The sequence below is a fragment of the Carassius carassius genome, chromosome 29, assembly GCF_963082965.1.
Source record: "Carassius carassius chromosome 29, fCarCar2.1, whole genome shotgun sequence".
NCBI lineage: Eukaryota > Metazoa > Chordata > Actinopteri > Cypriniformes > Cyprinidae > Carassius > Carassius carassius.
In genome coordinates, this window is record NC_081783.1 from 31,190,412 (window position 1) to 31,212,938 (window position 22,527).

At 42.7% G+C, this 22,527-nt stretch overlaps 1 protein-coding gene across 1 annotated transcript in view; it reads left to right on the forward strand.

The window, feature by feature from the left end:
• The window catches only part of commd5 (COMM domain containing 5), a 25,100-nt gene extending 5,562 nt beyond the window's left edge, over window positions 1-19,538 (forward strand). The window contains exons 2-7 of the mRNA XM_059516836.1: window positions 17,508-17,662; window positions 18,187-18,215; window positions 18,293-18,343; window positions 18,424-18,519; window positions 18,755-18,830; window positions 19,209-19,538. Of these exons, the coding sequence (XP_059372819.1) occupies window positions 17,508-17,662; window positions 18,187-18,215; window positions 18,293-18,343; window positions 18,424-18,519; window positions 18,755-18,830; window positions 19,209-19,310 (509 nt within the window). The 3' untranslated portion in view covers window positions 19,311-19,538. The remainder of the gene's footprint in view (window positions 1-17,507; window positions 17,663-18,186; window positions 18,216-18,292; window positions 18,344-18,423; window positions 18,520-18,754; window positions 18,831-19,208) is intronic.
• The last annotated feature ends 2,989 nt before the right edge of the window (window positions 19,539-22,527 follow it).

Genomic DNA, 22,527 nt, shown 5'->3' on the forward strand with positions numbered 1-22,527 from the left:
GATGGATTGGCTCAGTTCTGATTTACACCATATAATCATGCCTCCTGAATCTCTGCCTTGAGTTATTGTGGGATTTTTTGTTGATGATATAATGATCTCAGTGTAGCCGTGAGGACGACCAGTGGAAATATCTTCTCTGCACCATGTCTCCTGTAGAACTATGATGTCAGAGTCTTTTAACTCTCTATTAAAATCTGAGTTTCTGCTTTTTAAACCAAAAGCTGATGATCTCAGACCTTGAATGTTCCAACATGTTATTGTAAACGATTTCATCTCCAAGTGTAATCTGTTCAAAAATTAGACAAACACCTTATATCCTAACTAACACCTAATAGTAAACTAGATATTAAAACAATATAATAATAATAATACTAGTAACAAACGAGAAGAAAAAAAATAATAATAAATAAATAAATAAATAAATAGGAAAATATTGTTGTAGGTAAATTAACAAAATATTAAACTTTGAGTGACATTTTATAATGTATCATGTGTGAGATATTGTTAAGAATTGTCCATTTAAAATGATATCTAATATGCTATACTATGAATTATTGATTTGTCTAAGAGGCCTCTGCTCTTCATCCTGACGCTATATGAGGCGAGAGCAGAGCAGGTTTAGCATGTGTAATATGTCTTTGAGTTCACCAGAGGGGGGTGGGGTTGTGGCTCTTCTCACCGCTGTAGCATAGCTCAGTTCAGTAGGCTGCTGCTCCTGTAGTCTTGGCTCTGCCGTTGGGATGAGGGGGGGTATAGGACCTCCAGGCTGGGGGGCTCTCTGGCTGGGTATCGGGGGCCAATGTTGTGTTGGCTGTGGGTTGTGATGTGGTGGGTTTGGTGGCCTGGCCGTCCTCTCTGATGGCCGGGGGTGGATGTATGGTGGAGGTCTGGATGGTCTGGATGGTCTTGAAGGTCTAGGAGGTCTGCGTGGGGTCTGTGTTGTGTGGTTACCCCTTGGAGTGGTAATAGGGCTCCTTCCAAGAGCAACATCCTTCAGGGTCCTAGCTAGGGTGGGGACTGCATTTCTGTGTAGGTGTATGTTATCATACAGGCAGTCCAGGTGGAGGGTCGGGTGGTGGGCTAAGAACACGTTGGGTTTGAGGGCACAGTCCCTGGAGAGGCTGATATTCACTCTGTGAATGGTGTGGGGGTGGAAGTCTCTCCTGTGCAGCAGCGTAGATATGACTATCTTGCTGGTAGGGAAATTTGTGGATGCTTGCTCAATGACTCTCCTAAGAGAGTCCGCCAGTCTGTCTTGCTGGGTCCTTAAGTCGTTGGTGCCTGTGTGAATGATGATGTGGCTAGGTGAGCCTAGCTCAGGTACTGTTAGCAGCTCCAGGGCTCTCCTGGTGTTGGGGCACCAGATCTTCTCCGTTCTGTGCCTTGGGAATAAGGTCTTTTCATTTAGGAATTTTCCATTAGAGTCCATGAGGAGGATAATGTCCGCCCTTCTGCCTGTGTGTGTTTGTTCATTCTCAGCTGTCGGGTCTGGATGTGGAGCTGTGGTGGTGGTTTCAGGTCTACAGCTCCTAACTGGAGTCTGGTTAGAGGCAGGACCTAGGACAGGTGCCGGGTTGTGACTGGTGTCTTGGCTTGGGATGTTTGTATGGAGGCAGCTCGTGAGAGGGAGGGAGTCCTGGAGGAAAGGGCTGCGTTTTCTTCCAGCAGGTGTAGTGGGAGTTTGGTTGGATGTGGTCTGGATCTGAGAGGTGGGCACAGGGGGTTGTGTGGGGTTCAGTCTGGCTTGTAAGCTGGGCCTGTCCTGTAGCTCTTCTCTCAGAGTAGCCAATTCAGTTCTGCAGTTGTCTCTGTCTTTCCTAAGTTCTTCCATCTCCTCACTGAGGTCATCCAGCTGTCTTCTCTGACGATCTAGTTCTTGTTGAAACTCTCTCAGCTGTGAGTTGACACTGTCCAGTTCTTTTTTGGCCTGGAAGTCACTGACGGTAGGTGTTGTAGGCTGCTGTTGGTCCAGCTGCTCTCTGATCTGTACCAGTTCTATCTCCAACTGGGAGAAGTGTTCTCTCATGATGTCCAGGGCCTCAGAGTGCTGTAGCAGGGGAGGATCGGTGTCATCGTCAGGCTGTGTGTCTGGAGGAGGGACAGAACAGGAGGCTTTGACTCCCAGGGTTGGTGCGATGCTTGCGAGGACCTCCTTCTCCTTCTCAGCTCTCAGTCTCATTGCAGGAAAGTCACACTCAAACTCTCTCAGGTCACCTTGTATCATGGTAGTTCCATTTTTGAACAGGTTCACTGTTATTCTGGTGGTGTCAGTCATTTTCTTCCAGTACACTTATTTTCCATCCATTACAAATGCCTGCTCTCTTTATTGCTGGGTAGTGAGAGCTGAACACATTCAGCCAGGCATATGGTTCATCAGTCCAGAAGATTAAATTACAGGACCTTCCATCTTTGTAATGGTCCAGGAACAGGATTTCTGGTTTCTCTCGAAGTATTGTCTGTTTATATTTTCCTCTTGCAGTTTTGCTTTTGATAGCTGGGGGATATTCAATGGTGTCAGCGTGTGTAGACATCATGAAACAGTTGTTGATCTTCAAACTTCTGTGTTCCTTGTTTAACAGCACAACTGCCACTACTGATGTTATTGATGCCGTTGCTAGGTAACCACAGTCCAATGTTAGCTTGTTAGCTATTAGTTTTTTTTTTTTCAGTTGGAACTTGTTTTATAGTAATAAATGCAAAAACTTATTAAAACTTATTAATGTCAGTGTCCAGTTACTTGCTGTTACTTGCTTGAGTCCCTCTATCTTCTTCTTCTGGTTTGTTTTTGTTTTCTCTTTGTTTTCTCTTTGTTTCTTTTCAGCTTGATGCTCTGTTTCTGAGCTCCTTCTTCCAACTGTATATTTTTTTTCCTTCTGTCTTTTTCTTTCTCCTTCTTTTCCCTCTTTTTCTCTCCTCTGGTGTGTTGTGGTCACTTCTCTTACATTTTCCTCATAAAAATCGGTGTTTATCTAATTTTTGGACCGAAAACAAGCATTTTGTCTAGCAGCACGTCTTAAACATGACTTCTCATGTGTGTCGCCGTGACAACTCTCTCTCTCTGTCTCTCTGTCTCTCTCTCTCTGTCTCTCTCTGTCTCTCTCTCTCTCTGTCTTCTCTCTGTCTCTCTCTCTGTCTCTCTCTCTCTCTCTCTCTCTCTCTCTCTGAGGATTGTGGGTAGCGGCGAGAGTGTTTGCAGCAGAGCACGTTGTTTTTGACGTTCCCTGATAGTTTTTTCTATTCCATTTCTCTTTAATTATAAACTGTTTTTGAAGTTAAATTGCCAGATTAATCTCGGAGCGCTGACTGTGGTCAGGTATGGAGCGGGCCGGGGATTTCTCTCGTCTGACCCTCGATCACAGTTGTAAGTGTACACCGGATGACTCCATGTCAATTGAGGACGTACTGATAGCGATCAGCGAACAGGTCGGTGGTTTAAATATTAAATCTGCCTCAAGGATGAACAGAGCACTCGTTATATTTCTCAAAGAAGTTTCAATGGTTGATGAACTGTTAGAGAAAGGACTTGTTGTAAACGATACTTTTTTACCGCTACTGCCTCTGTCAAATCCTTCTAAGAAAGTTGTACTTTCAAACGTACCACCGTTCATAAAAGAAGGAACTTTGAAAGAGATTCTTGAACGCTACGGAAAATTAACTGCTCCGATTAAGATGATTCCGTTGGGTCTTAAAAATCCAAACTTTAAGCATGTCATGTCTTTCCGATGTTTCACGTACATGATACCCAATTCGCAAAATGAGCCGCTTAATCTGGTGCTAAAAATAGCAGTAGAGGGTAAAGATTACACAATCTTTGTCACTTCAGATAACATGCGCTGTTTTTTATGCAGTGAATATGGACATCAGAAACAGGCATGTCCCAAACAACAGAGCGCTAACAATTCGGCAGGTTCACAAACATCTCCCAAAATAAATGTTCAGGAGAATAATGTGGCCGTTCAGGAAAATAACGCAGACGTTCAGGAGGAAAATGCGAGCGTTAAAGAAAGTAACGCGGCTGTTCATGATGTGAGAGATGAAGCTGTTGAGAGAAATGTGGAGATAAACAATGTAAACACGGTAGATGATGCAGTAGATGGTGCTACAAGTGTTAATGCTGTAGGGGGGGGGGGAGAAAATGAAGAATTACAGAAATTACAATTTCAGACTAAAAACAGAAATGAAGATCTGTTGATGGAGTGTGTAGAAACAAATGATAAAAACGAGGATAAATCAGACGAAGCAAATGAAAGTTGTAGTCAGTGGTTTCCAGCCGGCTCTGGTGTGGTCAGGTCTGATAGTGATTCAGATGAATGTGAGAGTATAGGGAGTCTTCTAGAAATGGGAGACATTGATTCCCAAACAGGCACATCAGAACTGAGTGGCTGTGAAACTAAGTTATATTCTACAAGGGAGATTAGTGCTTTCCTTGATGAAACTAAAGGTGTACGGAATCCACAGTTTGATTTGTTTTTTCCAGATTTAAAAAGATTTTTAGTGTCTTGTAGAGATGTAATGATAAATGCAACAGTTGAGGAGCTTAGTAGACAAAAACGGTATCGTCTTAAAAAATAATTACCAAAGTAAAGAAAATGATTCATCAAGATGGAAAAAAGTAGCTGCTAAGAGATTGAGAAAGATAGTCTTGTGAGATATCACCTGCTGCATTAAGATATAATGACATCCTTAAATATCGGATTGTGGAGTGCAGTAAGTGAGGAGACAAGAGACGGAGATGCGTCGAGTCAGCTTTACTATCCACTTCAATATATTTCTATCACACAGTACAGCGAGTGATATCAAAACCAAAACACACGAACCAACCGGATCTCGTCATCGTCTAAAACCCCCCTTTTCTTAAAGGTGCAGTCCCTTGGTGAATGTCTCTTTCAGACATCCTTGTGGGTCACCACACAGGCCTCCCCAGAATTCACCCATAATAACAGGGCCAGGCCGAACATGTACCCCAAGTAGAACATGTGACACTATGCACTAGTGCAAAACAGAACAGTCCAGCACATAACAAAGTCAACGCACAGGGGGGCGGACTGGGCGGCCATACCGGCTGCGCCTAACAGTAGAGGGGCCAAGGGCGCGGGGCAGGGGGCAAGGTTGCCGCAGGTGGGCGCCCTCACCGTGGGGGCAGGGCCAGCTGAAACGGTTCGCCAATATCCACATGAGCAGGCTTGAGACGGTCAATAGCCACCCGCTCAGGCCTGCCCCCCATATCCACAACAAAGTTCTTAGACCCCCCCCCCTCCAGGACACGGAAGGGCCCATCGTATGGGGGCTGCAGCGGTGTCCGATGGCCATCGTGGCGGATGAAAACATACTTGGCTGATGGTAAATCCTTGGGCACGTAGGACCGGGGAAGGCCATGGTGGGACGTTGGAATAGGAACAAAAGCGTCTGCAATGTCCCGAGACGCAGCCCGATGTGAGGCAACTGACCACGGGGCCGTGGCATCCGGAAGAAACTCCCCCGGGACACGCAGCGGCTGGCCATACACCAGCTCGGCAGATGAGACTTGAAGATCTTCCTTGGGGGCGGAGCGAAGGCCAAGCATAACCCATGGGAGGCGGTCAGCCCAGTCGCTGCCCGTAAGGCTGGCCCTGAGCGCGGCCTTCATGTCACGATGAAACCGCTCGCACAATCCGTTGCTCTGTGGGTTATAGGCTGTGGTACGATGGACCTTCACCCCAAGGACCTCGGCGACCGCAGACCAAAGCTCCGATGTGAACTGCGGACCCCGGTCCGAGGAGAGGTCGGACGGTGTGCCGAAACGGGCCACCCAAGCCGTAATGAACGCCCGGGCCACTTCCGCTGATGTAGTGGAGGACAGGGGAACTACTTCTGGCCACCTGGTGGTCCTGTCCACCATGGTGAGGAGGTATGTGTAACCACGGGAGGGGGGAAGTGGGCCCACCAGGTCCACATTCACATGATCAAAACGTCTCTCTGGCACTTTGAAGGGTGCCAAAGGAGCCTTGGTATGACGAGTCACCTTTGCGTGCTGGCACGCCACACAGGCCGCAGCCCAGGCCCTGACATCCCTCCGCAGGCCCGGCCAAACGAACTTGGCCCCCACCAGCTTGGTAGAGGTCTTCACCCCCGGGTGGGAAAGACCATGGATGGCATCAAAAACTTTATGCCTCCAGGCAGCAGGTACCATCGACCAGCAGCCGCCGGCCAGACAAGGTGTCAGTGATGAACAACAGCTTGCAGTCACGGCCAGCGCCCATAGCTGCTAATAAGCGCCGGCCCTGGCTTTTCCCTGGGCTCCAAAACTGCAAGGCTGACGACACTGCTTGGCTTTGGCCCCAAACCTGGAATGGTAATAACACCACCCGTCCTCACGCTGTCAGCGGGCCGTCACAGCAGCTGCAGTGTCTGGGTCGTCCTCCAAGGGTGGAACAGATGTGCGCTGGGTGGGCAGCAGTGCATGGACAAACTGCTGTCGGTTGGCGAGGAAAATCCTGTCTGCCTCCACCGCCAGTGCTCGGTAGTCTCTGGAGGAAGGGAGGGGGGAACTAGCCAATGCAGTTCGTTTTAAACGTTTTAAGTGCGTCGTACTTGCCGTCAGCAGGAGGAGCCTCTAACAGCGCCATAGCCCTGGCCGTCGTCGAGGCATCTAAGGCCGCTACCACGTGGAAATACTTTGTAACGTCCTGTGTTATTCCTCTCAGCTGGAACTGTGCCTCGATGTGCTGAAACCACGGCCGTGGATTATTCTGCCAAAAGTCCGGTAACTTGATGGTGGCTGCATAGATAGCGCCGGCGCCGCGGCCGCAGCGTTTTCACCACCGTCGTTGTGTGACATAATTCAGCAGTGTTCAACTCGCGACGGGGTCACCAAATGTGGAGTGCAGTAAGTGAGGAGACAAGAGACGGAGATGCGCCGAGTCAGCTTTACTATCCACTTCAATATATTTCTATCACACAGTACAGCGAGTGATATCAAAACCAAAACACACGAACCAACCGGAACTCGTCATCGTCTAAAACCCCCCTTTTCTTAAAGGTGCAGTCCCTTGGTGAATGTCTCTTTCAGACATCCTTGTGGGTCACCACAGGATCTTTAAATGTAAATGGATGTCGTAATAAAGAAAAGAGAAGTGCACTTTTAAAGTTTTTGGCTTTTAAAAAGTCAAGTGTGATATTCTTACAAGAAACACACACAGATGTATGTAACCAGGCAGAATGGCTAAGTGAATGGAAAGGACAGGCTTTTCTCAGCCATGGTTCCAGTGTAAGTGCTGGAGTAGCTGTTCTCATATCAGAAAGTGTTCAGGGTAACGCTTCTAATATGATCGAAATTATTCCTGGAAGAATGCAGCGGGTGGATATTACTCTGCAAGGTCTGTCTTTTTCCTTTATTAATGTATATGCTCTGAATGTTGGGTATGAAAGAGGTCTATTTTTTAAGAAATTAAAGGACGCAATGATTAATATTCCTTGTGATAACTTGATTATTGTGGCTGGAGATTTTAATTGTACTCTTAATAGTATAGTTGATAGGAATCATGACGAACCGCATCCTAATTCCACTGAAGCTCTTAAGTAATAACTTTTTATTCCCTTGTAGATGTGTGGAGAGAATCTTTCCCCAAAAGCAGGCAGTACACATGGATGAAAGTGAATTCCACTACAATATCGGGTGCTCGATTAGATCGAATATATGTTCAGAAATGTCGAAGAGGACACTTTTTTGATAGAAAAATTGTTCCTACTCCAATTTCTGACCATTTCTATGTCTCTGTTACAGTTACAACATCGAGTAATACCTTCAAATCGTATTGGCGTTTTAATAACACTGTTGCGAGATCGTACGTTTATACATCTATTTGATTTCTTTTGGAGAGCTTGGAGAGAGAGAAAGACAGAGTTTAAATCCCTAAGTCAGTGGTGGGACATTGGGAAAATCAATATTCAGTCTTTTTGCCAACAGTACGTAAAAAATAATACAAAAGAAATTCAGAAGAAAATTGAAGAGTTAGAACAAGAAATAATAAGACTGAACAGCTCCATAAGTGAAATGCTTGAACAATATCATTTTCTTCTGAAAAACTTGCATGAAGAAAGAGATCAAGGAAAAATAGTACAACTAAGATTTACTCAGCTCAACAACATGGACTCTTCAACATCATTCTTTTTTGCTTTAGAGAAAAAAGTTCAAGACAAGAAATCAATAAGTCATCTCAAATTATCAAATGGAAGAGAGACAACAGATAAGAGAGAAATTACTTCACAAGTTTTGTCCTTTTATGAAGAACTGTATAGTGCTGAACCTTGTGATTCCGAAGCGACAGCCTTTTTTCTTACTGGAACTCCAAAACTGAAGGAAGATGAGAAGACGCTATTAGAAAAGCCACTTTCACTTGAAGAGTTGAGCGAGGCTGCTAAACAGCAGTTGGTGGGACGATCTCCAGGATTGGATGGACTGACTTCAGAGTTTTACAAGGCTTTGTGTTCATTGATTGGACCAGATCTGCACTCCGTGTTCCTTGAATGTGAAAAATCATGACTACTTCCTCTTAGTTGCAGAAGAGCAATAATTACGCTATTGCCAAAGAAAGGAGATCTAGGACTTTTAAAGAACTGGCGCCCTATCTCCCTTTTAGGCATAGATTATAAAATACTTTCAAAGGCATTAACAAACCGCTTGAAAAATGTTATGGCTTCAATAATTTATAAAGACCAGTCTTATTGTGTTCCAAGACGTTCTATTTTTGATAACCTTTTTCTTGTGCGAGATTTATTGCATTTTACTGAGATTTATGGACTTGATGTGGGCCTTTTATCCCTTGACCAGGAAAAGGCGTTCGACAGAGTCGATCATAGATACCTTTTTAATGCCTTATCAGCTTTTGGCTTTGGAGAGCAGTTCATCTCATGGATCAAGATACTCTACACAGATGTTTTTAGTATGTTGAAGATAAACGGAACACTAACAAGAACTTTTCCTGTGCGTCGAGGCATAAGACAAGGATGTAGCCTCTCAGGACTTTTGTATTCAATATCCATCGAACCTTTATTGAGAGTTCTCAGAGAAAAGCTACAAGGTATTTCAGTCCTCAATCCCAATATATCAGAAACTACTGTAGTCAGGCTTATTGCCTATGCTGATGACGTTACAGTCATAATAAGATCTCAAGAAGACATTTTTCAGTTGAGGAAGTGTCTAGACTGGTTTCAGAAAGCATCTTCAGCAAAGGTAAATTGGAACAAAACGGAAGCATTACTTTGTGGCCAGTGGCGGGAAGAAGTTACACCTCACCTCCCACAACAGTGCCACTGGAACACAGAGGGATTGAAGATCCTTGGAATCTTTTTTGGCACTCAGCAATATATGACAAGGAATTGGGATGGAGTGGTTGAAAAGATTTTGGGACGATTGAAGAGATGGAACTGGATTCAGCCACAGTTATCATGTAGAGGAAGAGTTTTAGTGATAAACAACTTAGCTGCTTCAATGTTGTGGCATCGACTGACTGTTTTAGACCCTCCAGCTGGACTTTTACAGCTACTCCAGAAACATTTTGTGAATTTCTTCTGGGGAGGCCGTCATTGGGTTCATCCAGGGATTCTAAATTTACCTGTGTTTGAGGGTGGTCAGGGTCTCATTGATCTAACCGCTAAATGGAGAGCTATGAGATTACAATCAGCTCAAAAACTGCTGTATAACACTGATGCACAACCATGGATTATGTATGGGTTAGCAGTATTACGAGCAGTTAGTAAAATGGGACTTGATAGACATTTATTCCTTATTTCTAACTTGGGAATCAAAGGTTTGGGTATAAATGGATTCTACCAGTCTGTATTAAGAGCAGGGAGTATTTTTAAAATGGAAAGAGAGAGCCATTTTGGACTTGAAGAACCACTATTTCATAACTCATGGCTATGTCATCCGTCTAACTTGCCAAATGTTGAAATTCACACTTTTATTTCATCGGGGGTTTTAAAAGTGGCAGATTTAGTTGACACAGAACATAGTACATGGTTTTCAGTACAAGAAATAACTAAACAAATGGGTAAGAAGTCAGAAAGGATAGTGAAGAATGTTTTAAGCAAGTTAAAATCATCATTTCCTATATCATTTAACAAGTTTCTTGAAGATTTTTTTGTTAATGGTTCAAATCAAAGGTTTTTTCCTGAATTATTTGTAACACCATATAATTGCCAGGATAATGAAGATAAGAAACAACTTCTTTCCTTAAAAGAACTTCAACATATGTCTTTTTCAGAAAGCAGTAAGCGATTTTTGTATATAGCTTGTGTGAAGTCAAGATTTCGTGAACAACTTAAAAATAAGACAGATACAAAATAGAGGAGTTATTTATCTGTCCCTGACGTTCAATTACCTTCATGGCGTTTGTTTTATAAAAGTCCATTGCCCAAACGATCAGGAGATTTACAGTGGCGTATCTTGCACTGTGCTCTAGCAACAAAAACATTTTTGTTTAAGTGCAACTTTAGTACATCTTCAGTTTGCAAATTTTGTAATGTATCAGATACTGTTTTTCACGTTTTTTCTGAGTGTTATAGAATTGTACCTCTTTTGAATCTCTTAGAAAATTTATTTAGAGGTTTTGGTTGGAATTTTTCAAAAACTGTATTTATTTTTGGGGTTAAATATATGAAGTCTCAAAGTGAGTCCTGCACCTTTTCCAATTTTTTAATTGGTCAAGCGAAGTTAACCATTTGGAAAGCATATCAAATTGAAAATGAAGACAAAAGAATTAATGTAGTAGGATTGTTCAAAGCTTTGGTAGAGTCCAGAGTTAAAATAGAGTATGAATTTTATAAAATGAACAATGATATGTTAATTTTTAGAAAAAAGTGGTTTATAAATCCAGATTTTATTTTTGTGAATGATGATGATGATAAATTAGTGTTTCAGTGCTACTCTTGAAATTTGAAGGATTTAATAGTGAATTTAAAATGTTATTTATTACTCACTGTTATTAAGTATTGTTATGAATTATGGAAATGTGAAGATCATTGTATAATATGATAGAAAAATAAAAGTGGATAAGTCTCTCTCTGATCTCTGTCTCTGTTGAGGTCTGATCTGTCTCTCTCTGTCTCTGTCTCTGGTCTCTGTGTCTGTTGAGTTCTTATATGTCTCTCTCTCTGGTCTCTGTCTGGTCTCTGAGGTCTGATCTGTGGCTCTCTCTCTGGTCTCTCTCTCTGTTCTCTGTCTCTGGTCTCTGTTGAGGTCTGATCTGTCTCTGGTCTCTCTCTCTGGTCTCTGTTGAGGTCTGATCTGTCTCTGGTCTCTCTCTCTGGTCTCTGTCTCTGGTCTCTCTCTCTGGTCTCTGTCTCTGGTCTCTCTCTCTGGTCTCTGTCTCTGGTCTCTGGTCTCTGTTGAGGTCTGATCTGTCTCTGGTCTCTGTCTCTGGTCTCTCTCTCTCTGGTCTCTCTCTCTGTCTCTGGTCTCTCTCTCTGGTCTCTGTCTCTGGTCTCTGTTGAGGTCTGATCTGTTTCTGGTCTCTCTCTCTGGTCTCTCTCTCTGGTCTCTCTCTCTGGTCTCTCTCTCTGGTCTCTGTCTCTGGTCTCTCTCTCTGGTCTCTGTCTCTGGTCTCTCTCTCTGGTCTCTCTCTCTGGTCTCTCTCTCTGGTCTCTCTCTCTGGTCTCTGGTCTCTGTTGAGGTCTGATCTGTCTCTGGTCTCTGTCTCTGGTCTCTCTCTCTCTGGTCTCTCTCTCTGTCTCTGGTCTCTCTCTCTGGTCTCTGTCTCTGGTCTCTGTTGAGGTCTGATCTGTTTCTGGTCTCTCTCTCTGGTCTCTCTCTCTGGTCTCTCTCTCTGGTCTCTGTCTCTGGTCTCTCTCTCTGGTCTCTGTCTCTGGTCTCTGTCTCTGGTCTCTCTCTCTGGTCTCTCTCTCTGGTCTCTCTCTCTGGTCTCTGTCTCTGGTCTCTGGTCTCTGTTGAGGTCTGATCTGTCTCTGGTCTCTGTCTCTGGTCTCTCTCTCTCTGGTCTCTCTCTCTGTCTCTGGTCTCTCTCTCTGGTCTCTGTCTCTGGTCTCTGTTGAGGTCTGATCTGTTTCTGGTCTCTCTCTCTGGTCTCTCTCTCTGGTCTCTCTCTCTGGTCTCTGTCTCTGGTCTCTGGTCTCTGTCTCTGGTCTCTGGTCTCTGGTCTCTGTTGAGGTCTGATCTGTCTCTGGTCTCTCTCTCTGGTCTCTGTCTCTGGTCTCTGTTGAGGTCTGATCTGTCTCTGGTCTCTGTCTCTGGTCTCTCTCTCTGGTCTCTCTCTCTGGTCTCTCTCTCTGGTCAATGTCAATGTCAATGTCACCTTTATTTATATAGCGCTTTAAACAAAATGCATTGCGTCAAAGCAACTGAACAACATTCATTAGGAAAACAGTGTCAATAATGCAAAAATGATAGTTAAAGGCAGGTCATCATTGGATTCAGTTATGTCATCTCTGTTCAGTTAAATAGTGTCTGTGCATTTATTTGCAATCAAGTCAACGATATCGCTGTAGACGAAGTGTCCCCAACTAAGCAAGCCAGAGGCGACAGCGGCAAGGAACCGAAACTCCATCGGTGACAGAATGGAGAAAAAAACCTTGGGAGAAACCAGGCTCACTTGGGCGGCCAGTTCTCCTCTGACCAGACGAAACCAGTAGTTCAATACCAGACTGCAGCAAAGTCAGATTGTGCAGAAGAATCATCTGTTTCCTGTGGTCTTGTCCTGGTGCTCCTCTGAGACAAGGTCTTCACAGGGGATCTGTATCTGGGGCTCTAGTTGTCCTGGTCTCCGCTGTCTTTCAGGGATGTAGAGGTCCTTTCTAGGTGCTGATCCACCATCTGGTCTGGATACGTACTGGATCCGGGTGACTGCAGTGACCCTCTGATCTGGACACAGACTGGATCTGGTGGCCACGGTGACCTCGGAACAAGAGAGAAACAGACAAATATTAGCGTAGATGCCATTCTTCTAATGATGTAGCAAGTACATAGGTTGTTATGGGAAGTGTTTCCGGTTCCGGTTTACCTAATTAATGCAGCCTAAAAATCCTTTAACGGATTTGGATAATAAAAGCATATTCGTATGTTATGTGTATGCCAGGTTAAAGAGATGGGTCTTTAATCTAGATTTAAACTGCAAGAGTGTGTCTGCCTCCCGAACAATGTTCGGTAGGTTATTCCAGAGTTTGGGCGCCAAATAGGAAAAGGATCTGCCGCCTGCAGTTGATTTTGATATTCTAGGTATTATCAATTTGCCTGAGTTTTGAGAACGTAGCGGACGTAGAGGATTATAATGTAAAAGGAGCTCATTCAAATACTGAGGTGCTAAACCATTCAGGGCTTTATAAGTAATAAGCAATATTTTAAAATCTATGCGATGCTTGATAGGGAGCCAGTGCAGTGTTGACAGGACCGGGCTAATATGGTCATACTTCCTGGTTCTAGTAAGAACTCTTGCTGCTGCATTTTGGACTAGCTGTAGTTTGTTTACTAAGCGTGCAGAACAACCACCCAATAAAGCATTACAATAATCTAACCTTGAGGTCATAAATGCGTGGATTAACATTTCTGCATTTGACATTGAGAGCATAGGCCGTAATTTACATATATTTTTGAGATGGAAAAATGCAGTTTTACAAATGCTAGAAACGTGGCTTTCTAAGGAAAGACTGCGATCAAGTAGCACACCTAGGTTCCTAACTGATGATGAAGAATTGACAGAGCAACCATCAAGTCTTAGTGTTCTAGGTTATTACAAGCAGAGTTTTTAGGCCCTATAATTAACACCTCTGTTTTTTCAGAATTTAGCAGTAAGAAGTTACTCGTCATCCAGTTTTTTATATCGACTATGCAATCCATTAGTTTTTCAAATTGGTGTGTTTCACCGGGCTGCGAAGAAATATAGAGCTGAGTATCATCAGCATAACAGTGAAAGCTAACACCATGTTTCCTGATGATATCTCCCATATAACATATAAAGCGTGAAGAGTAGCGGCCCTAGTACTGAGCCTTGAGGTACTCCATACTGCACTTGTGATCGATATGATACATCTTCATTCACTGCTACGAACTGATGGCGGTCATATAAGTACGATTTAAACCATGCTAATGCACTTCCACTGATGCCAACAAAGTATTCCAAGTCTATGCAAAAGAATGTTGTGGTCAATTGTGTCAAACGCAGCACTAAGATCCAATAAAACTAATAGAGAGATACACCCACGATCAGATGATAAGAGCAGATCATTTGTAACTCTAAGAAGAGCAGTCTCAGTACTATGATACGGTCTAAATCCTGACTGGAAATCCTCACATATACCATTTTTCTCTAAGAAGGAATATAATTGTGTGGATACCACCTTTTCTAGTATCTTGGACAGAAAGGGAGATTCGAGATTGGTCTATAAATAACTAGTTCTTTGGGGTCAAGTTGTGGTGTTTTGATGAGAGGCTTAATAACAGCCAGTTTGAAGGTTTTGGGGACATGTCCTAATGACAATGAGGAATTAATAATAGTCAGAAGAGGATCTATGACTTCTGGAAGCACCTCTTTCAGGAGCTTAGATGGTATAGGGTCTAACATACATGTTGTTGGTTTAGATGATTTAACAAGTTTATACAATTCTTCCTCTCCTATGGTAGAGAATGAGTGGAACTGTTCCTCAGGGGGTCTATAGTGCACTGTCTGATGTGATACTGTAGCTGACGGCTGAATGGTTGCAATTTTATCTCTAATAGTATCGATTTTAGAAGTAAAGTAGTTCATAAAGTCATTACTGCTGTGGTGTTGGGAAATGTCAACACTTGTTGAGGCTTTATTTTTCGTTAATTTAGCCACTGTATTGAATAAATACCTGGGGTTATGTTTGTTTTCTTCTAAAAGAGAAGAAAAGTAATCGGATCTAGCAGTTTTTAATGCTTTTCTGTAGGATATGTTACTTTCCCGCCAAGCAATACGAAATACCTCTAGTTTTGTTTTCCTCCAGCTGCGCTCCATTTTTCGGGCTGCTCTCTTTAGGGTGCGAGTATGCTCATTATACCATGGTGTCAAACTGTTTTCCTTAACCTTCCTTAAGCGTAAAGGAGCAACTTTATTTAAAGTGCTAGAAAAGAGAGAGTCCATAGTTTCTGTTATATCAAGTTGTTCTGAGGTTTTGGATATGCTAAGGAATTTGGATACATCAGGAAGATAACTTAAAAAGCAGTCTTTTGTGTTAGAAGTGATGGTTCTTCCATACTTGTAACAAGAAGTAGAATTTACAATTTTGGCTATATGAATTTTGCAAAGAACTAAATAATGATCTGAGATATCATCACTTGGCTGAATAATTTCAACACCATCAACATCAATTCCATGTGACAGTATTAAATCTAGAGTATGATTTCGACAATGAGTAGGTCCTGAAACGTGTTGTCTAACACCAATAGAGTTCAGAATGTCTATAAATGCTGATCCCAATGCATCGTTTTCATTATCAACATGGATATTAAAATCACCAACTATTAAAACTTTATCTGCAGCCAGAACTAACTCGGATGTAAAATCACCAAACTCTTTAATAAAGTCTGTATGGTGCCCTGGTGGCCTGTATACAGTAGCCAGTACAAACATAACAGGGGATTTATCATTAACATTTGTTTCTTTGGATAATGTTATATGAAGTACCATTACTTCAAACGAGTTATACTTGTAGCCTGCCCTCTGAGAAATCCTGAGACTGGTGTTAAATGTTATTTATTACTCACTGTTATTAAGTATTGTTATGAATTATGGAAATGTGAAGATCATTGTATAATATGATAGAAAAATAAAAGTGGATAAGTCTCTCTCTGGTCTCTGTCTCTCTGTTGAGGTCTGATCTGTCTCTCTCTGTCTCTGTCTCTGGTCTCTGTGTCTGTTGAGTTCTTATATGTCTCTCTCTCTCTGGTCTCTGTCTGGTCTCTGAGGTCTGATCTGTGGCTCTGTCTCTGGTCTCTCTCTCTGGTCTCTGTTGAGGTCTGATCTGTCTCTGGTCTCTCTCTCTGGTCTCTGTCTCTGGTCTCTGTTGAGGTCTGATCTGTCTCTGGTCTCTCTCTCTGGTCTCTGGTCTCTCTCTCTGGTCTCTGGTCTCTGTTGAGGTCTGATCTGTCTCTGGTCTCTGTCTCTGGTCTCTGTCTCTGGTCTCTCTCTCTCTGGTCTCTCTCTCTCTCTGGTCTCTCTCTCTGTCTCTGGTCTCTCTCTCTGGTCTCTGTCTCTGGTCTCTGTTGAGGTCTGATCTGTTTCTGGTCTCTCTCTCTGGTCTCTGTCTCTGGTCTCTGTCTCTGGTCTCTCTCTCTGGTCTCTGTCTCTGGTCTCTCTCTCTCTGGTCTCTGTCTCTGGTCTCTCTCTCTGGTCTCTCTCTGGTCTCTGTCTCTGGTCTCTGTTGAGGTCTGATCTGTCTCTGGTCTCTCTCTCTGGTCTCTGTCTATGTTCTCTGTTGAGGTCTGATCTGTCTCTGGTCTCTCTCTCTGGTCTCTGTTGAGGTCTGATCTGTCTCTGGTCTCTGTCTCTGGTCTCGGTCTCTGGTCTCTCTCTCTGGTCTCTGTCTCTGGTCTCTCTCTCTGGTCTCTGTCTCTGGTCTCTCTCTCTGGTCTCTGTCTCTGGTCTCTGTTGAGGTCTGATCTGTCTGTGGTCTCTCTCTCTGGTCTCTGTCTCTGGTCTCTGTCTCTGGTCTCTCTCTCTGGTCTCTGTCTCTGGTCTCTGTCTCTGGTCTCTGTCTCTGCTCTCTGTCTCTGCTCTCTGTCTCTGCTCTCTGTCTCTGGTCTCTGTCTCTGGTCTCTCTGGTCTCTGGTCTCTGTTAAGGTCTGAGCTGTCTCTGGTGTCTGTCTCTGGTCTCTCTCTCTCTGGTCTCTCTCTCTCTGGTCTCTCTCTCTCTCTGGTCTCTCTCTCTCTGGTCTCTCTCTCTCTGGTCTCTGTCTCTGGTCTCTCTCTCTGGTCTCTGTCTCTGGTCTCTGTTAAGGTCTGATCTGTCTCTGGTCTCTCTCTCTGGTCTCTGTCTCTGGTCTCTCTCTCTGGTCCCTCTCTCTGGTCTCTGTCTCTGGTCTCTCTCTCTGGTCTCTCTCTCTCTCTGGTCTCTGTCTCTGGTCTCTCTCTCTGGCCTCTGTCTCTGGTCTCTGTTGAGGTCTGATCTGTCTCTGGTCTCTGTCTCTGGTCTCTCTCTCTGATCTCTGTCTCTGGTCTCTCTCTCTGGTCTCTCTCTCTGGTCTCTCTCTCTGGTCTCTGTCTCTGGTCTCTGTCTCTGGTCTCTGTCTCTGGTCTCTGTCTCTGGTCTCTCTCTCTGGTCTCTCTCTCTCTGGTCTCTCTCTCTCTGGTCTCTCTCTGGTCTCTCTCTCTGGTCTCTGTCTCTGGTCTCTGTTGAGGTCTGATCTGTCTCTGGTCTCTGTCTCTGGTCTCTCTGTCTGGTCTCTCTCTCTGGTCTCTCTCTCTGGTCTCTCTCTCTGGTCTCTCTCTCTGGTCTCTCTCTCTGGTCTCTGTCTGGTCTCTGTTGAGGTCTGATCTGTGGCTCTGTCTCTGTTACAGCGGTGCTGAAGGCCGTGAATGGTCTGGACTGCCGTGAGTCTCTGAGACTGATATCCGAGAGTGGCTTGGTCTCGGAGGAGAGCTTTAACCACGCCGTGGCTGGACTGTACACTCTTCTCAAAGAAGCTCTGTGTCTGCCATCTCTAAAACAAGAGGTTAGCTCACAGCTGTCTCACATCAGACCGCTGACTCAGTTGTGTTTAATTACCGGAGCACTCGTTCATGAAAAGCTGAGGTTTTGTGCCATCTGGTGGCTGAGAGTAAAATACACCTTTAGCCCTGTCAGACCCTAAATATTTCTAACTCCTGGCGAGTATGATGCACACGAGACTGCTGAATAAATACATGGGTGCGTCTCAGGACTCCTGACTGTCTGACAAGACTGATCACAGAGCTCAGATCAGCTCAAGTCTGAATTGTTGTAAGGCTTTACCACATGATAAATGATTTCCTCTGGAGCTTTTATTGGGTTAAGATTTATGTATCAATTATTGGCTTAGTTCATAATTTAGTTATCAATTTCTAAAATGGTGTGTAGAAATGTTGAATGCTGTAATTGAAGACGTCTCTGGTGATAGCTGTGAGTCACACTGTGTGTGTGTGTGTGTGTGTGTGTGTATGAAGCCAATCTCATGAACGCACATATTTCCTCAAAACTAATCTGAGTTCTTTGTTTCAGGTTTTTAATGAGGATCTCCGAGCGCTTCGGTAGGGTTCTTCTCAAAGTCTAATAATAGCTGTGTTGATAGTGATGTGTTGTGTTTATGAGCGCTGCGTGTCCCCAGGGTTTCTGAGGAGTTCATCGCAGATGTGTCCAGTGCTGTGTTTGGAAACAGGTATGCTTTCTCAGAACAATTCTATATAACTCTATATCAGCTATATCTAACTCTATATCTATTTCTCAATGCTCCTCCAGACAGACCTCCATCGATATCACCGACACACACCGAGGCCCGACTCTGGCAAAGATACAGGACTTTAAATGGAGAGTGGATGTTGCCATTTCCACAAGGTACATGTAATACTAGTAATGATGGTTTTATATAGACATACGCTGGTCTTCTGTGTACAAATAAACATACAAAGACATGCCATATAAATATACATGTCACTGAACTCTAGCAGCTCTAAGCAGGAGCACGATTATTACTTGTGTTTGATTAGTTGTGCAGTCGTCTGTATTTGATGTGAACAGAAGCACATGGGCATGATTTGACTGATCATTATTGCTGTTGGTGTGTGTTTAGCTCGCTGTCTCGAGCTTTGCAGCCCTCTATTCTCATGCAGATGAAACTGTCTGATGGACGTTTGCATCGATTCGAGGTAATCTTTCTTCAGTTCTGTCTGATTTCAAAGGATGGAGTAATCACTGAAACGTAGAACACATTTAACACAATTCAATTATCTGACATTTACAAATGAATCAAAACAGCCTACGTTATCAGTTTTTTTTTGTTTTTCATTGAAAAGCTACTGGGAAAATATGAATTTTCTTTAAGCTTTGTATCATTTTCTGATTATTAGTGCTTTGCAGAAGTTAATTTGTTGTCTCTCCTCTTGTGTGGATGGTATTTTCATCGTTTCATCACAAGATCTCATGGAAGGATTTGTCTTCTTCGCTCCTTCGGTTGCTCTGGTCTGAGATTTCTCTTCTCTTCTCTTCTCTTCTCTTCTCTTCTCTTCTCTTCTCTTCTCTTCTAGGTTCCAGTCGTCAAGTTCCAGGAACTTCGTTACAATGTTTCTCTGATTTTGAAGGAAATGAATGATATCGAGAAGAGGAGTATTCTCAAAATACAAGACTGATGGATCATGTTATCATAATCTAGTGCAAGACAAGCTTTGGGATCTTTTATTTGATTTACACTTTTCTAATATTGAGTAAATTGTATTCATTGTACTGAACTAATTTTTATTAACCATTTGTTTCTTTTGCACTTGGTCAGCCAAACTTAACCGTGTAAAACTGTATCTTGTTTGTCAGCGGGGTTTTGTTCCACATTCTGTAAAAATAAATGTGTCGTGTTTTCTGAAGATCTGCAGTGGTTTTGCATCTGTTGAACTCTTGTACAGGTATGAAGCCACGTCTCACACTCGTGCTGCAGTGCAGAAGGTTTGTGGTGGCTGTCAGTTTCTTATCATTGCACTGTGAGTGTGTGTGTGTGTGTGTGAGAGAGTGTGTGTGTGTGGTGGAGACACATCTGTGAGGTGTGAAAGCTGTGGGTGTCTCAGCATGTGTGCAGGGCTGAGCGATCTTTGCTCGTTACACTCACAGCTAATGAGCTTCAACAGTTACAATTGTTTAAAATGCACCCATTAACAAGTGAAGAGTGTTTAACTCCTGATGACATCAAGCAGCCGTGGCCTTCTTTGCTCAAACAGTAAAATATACAGCAATGAGAAGAAGAAAAAACAGCTTAATTTGTGTAACAGTCTTCTAGAACAATTGCATTTAATGAATAAAAACATTTCATGCAAAACACTTCATATAGTCAAGCCATGCACTTCCTGCAGCAGCTAACACTCATAACAAGAGCGGTCCACCAGGGGGTGCTCTTCTGCTCACAGACACAGAGTTCACTCCATAAACCCCTCTTCCAGATCTCCACAGGTCTGTCCACAGCCATTCATTCATCCGTGATCAGATCACGGGCAGATGCAGACGGCCACAGGGGCTCTGGCTCCGAGTGTCCTGCTGGAAGGCGAGCCCTCCATTCATCTATATGTGTTCAGCTGGTCATAGTGGGGGGTTTGTTTCAATCATTTTGTCAGGACACCTGTCTATGGTTTTAATTGGTATTGTCACAATCCTGTCACTTCAGCTTATTTTGGGTTCTGTGTGTCCGAGGTGGGTGTTTTATTTGTGTCTAGTCCTGGCACATCTGCTTCACTGGCCTCTTTCACAAATGTGTTTGCTCACAGCTGATTGTTTTGGGTTTGGTTTTGATCTCTTACCCTGAATAAATCTATATCCTTGTAGCAGCTCTCAAGTTAAAGAATGTTTTGATTCTTAGTATTCTGGGATAAATTAAATATTGTTTATATCATATCTTATGCATTAAGGACTAACGTTCCCTTTTTCTCTGTGACTGATAAAATAATATACTTATTTTTGAGTGTCTCACATGAATAATGGTTTGCTTTAGTTTGCGGCTTGATTGAGTATTAATTATTTGTATAAAGTTCTTCATCACGAAGTTATTCTTCTGTATGTGATATGAGTATGTCAAACTGCTTAATTTATTCAGTGTAAGGGGATCGTATGTATTACTGTGCTGTTACATGGTTATGCCAAAAAAATCATTAAAATCCAACTACTAGAGAAAAGTGAGAAGTGGGACATACCTCTGTACAGAAATACTGTTTAAATCAGGGCTGGGATCGGGTACCGCTGATGTAGCCTGATGTAGTAAGTTAATGTATTGTCTCTGGTATTCTGGTCTGTGTGTGTCTGTGTGTGTGTGTGTGTTCACACGTTCAGGGGTGTGGCTTTGGACGGCGATTGCATATTTTTATTTTTTATTATGATTTCATTTTATTTTCATTAAAACATGTCATGGCATTATTTCTGTGATTGTTATCACAGTGTGAATGCAATTCTTCCCCCTCTGTCCATGTCTATATGCTGTGACCTGGCCACCCCACCATGGGCCTAAACTAGACAATGTACCAATGTACTTGTTTGCGCAAGGAACAGAGCTGTGCGTGTTTGTGTGTGTTTGTATCCTGGTTGTACAGGGAAGTAGGAATTAGGTAACCTCATATGAAGCCTCATATGTTAGGTAACCTCATATGTTCCACATGAGCACTAATTCAAGCAATAATAATGCACTAACTAAAGCCAGGTCAGATGTATTTCACTGGTGTTACAGCTCCTGTCTACAGCATTTTCATTTAAAACTGAGGATGCTGAACACACACAAGCTTGGCCTCAAATCAAGGACTGAAACAAACTGCTGTATAATAAGCTAAATATTCTCCAGTACTGTATTTGGTTGATTCAGTCTGGAGCACAAAATGTGTTTACTGTAGTGATATGGAAGTGTAGTGTAGAACAGTGTTGAACTGTGGTCACTTTAGTAAAACCATGGTTTATTTTCATCAGGGACTGCAGTGACGGCTGGTGCACACATAACGCAACCTGTGTATAATTTATATTAACATTTCGTAATAGAACATGACTAAAATGAACTTTTAATATTCACTTTAAATAAATGTAACTGCACAAACTAAGCTATATTTTCAATTTGTTTATTATGAATATACAATTATTCACTGACATGATATTCGTCCAATTCAATGCATATTGTACAAACAAAATCACTGCTAAATAAAACACACCTAAGTATCGATGTATTTTATTTGAGTATCAGTACTTTCAAAACTTCTATCAAACTCGATGCTTTACTGTGTCTTTAAAGCTGTTAAATAGTGGCAGTATGGAGCTGTAATTATTTTGTTGTTATTTTTAATACAGTATCAGGTTTATTTGTTTATCTGTTTGTTTATTGCTGTTATTTTTGCTGCTGTTGTTTGTATTTGTTGATAATTGTGTGTTAATTGTGAGCTGACTGCAGCAGGGTGATGGACCCAAGACAAATTTCCCCAAGTGGGACAATACACCTTAAAACTGACATCAGTATCGATCAGTATTTCAGGATCAATGCACTCATCCAAAGTATGCGGCACACTTGATTTCCACAAAAAAAAAAAAAAAGAACAAAGACGTGGTAATAATCAGAAATATTTCTTGAGCAATGAGCAGTAAATCATCATATTTTCATGATTTCTGAAGATCATGTGACACTGAAGACTGGAGTAATGATGTTGATTCAGTGCTGCATCACAGAAATAAATTACATCTTAAAATATATATTTAAGTAGAAAATTAGAAATATAATAATATTTCACAATATTCCTGTTTTGGGGTTAAATAAATGTCCTTTCGCCCATTCCTGAATCTCTAATGAATTTCTCAAGAAAAATGTTCGGAGTACATCAGTTGTACTCACAGAAAGCTCTT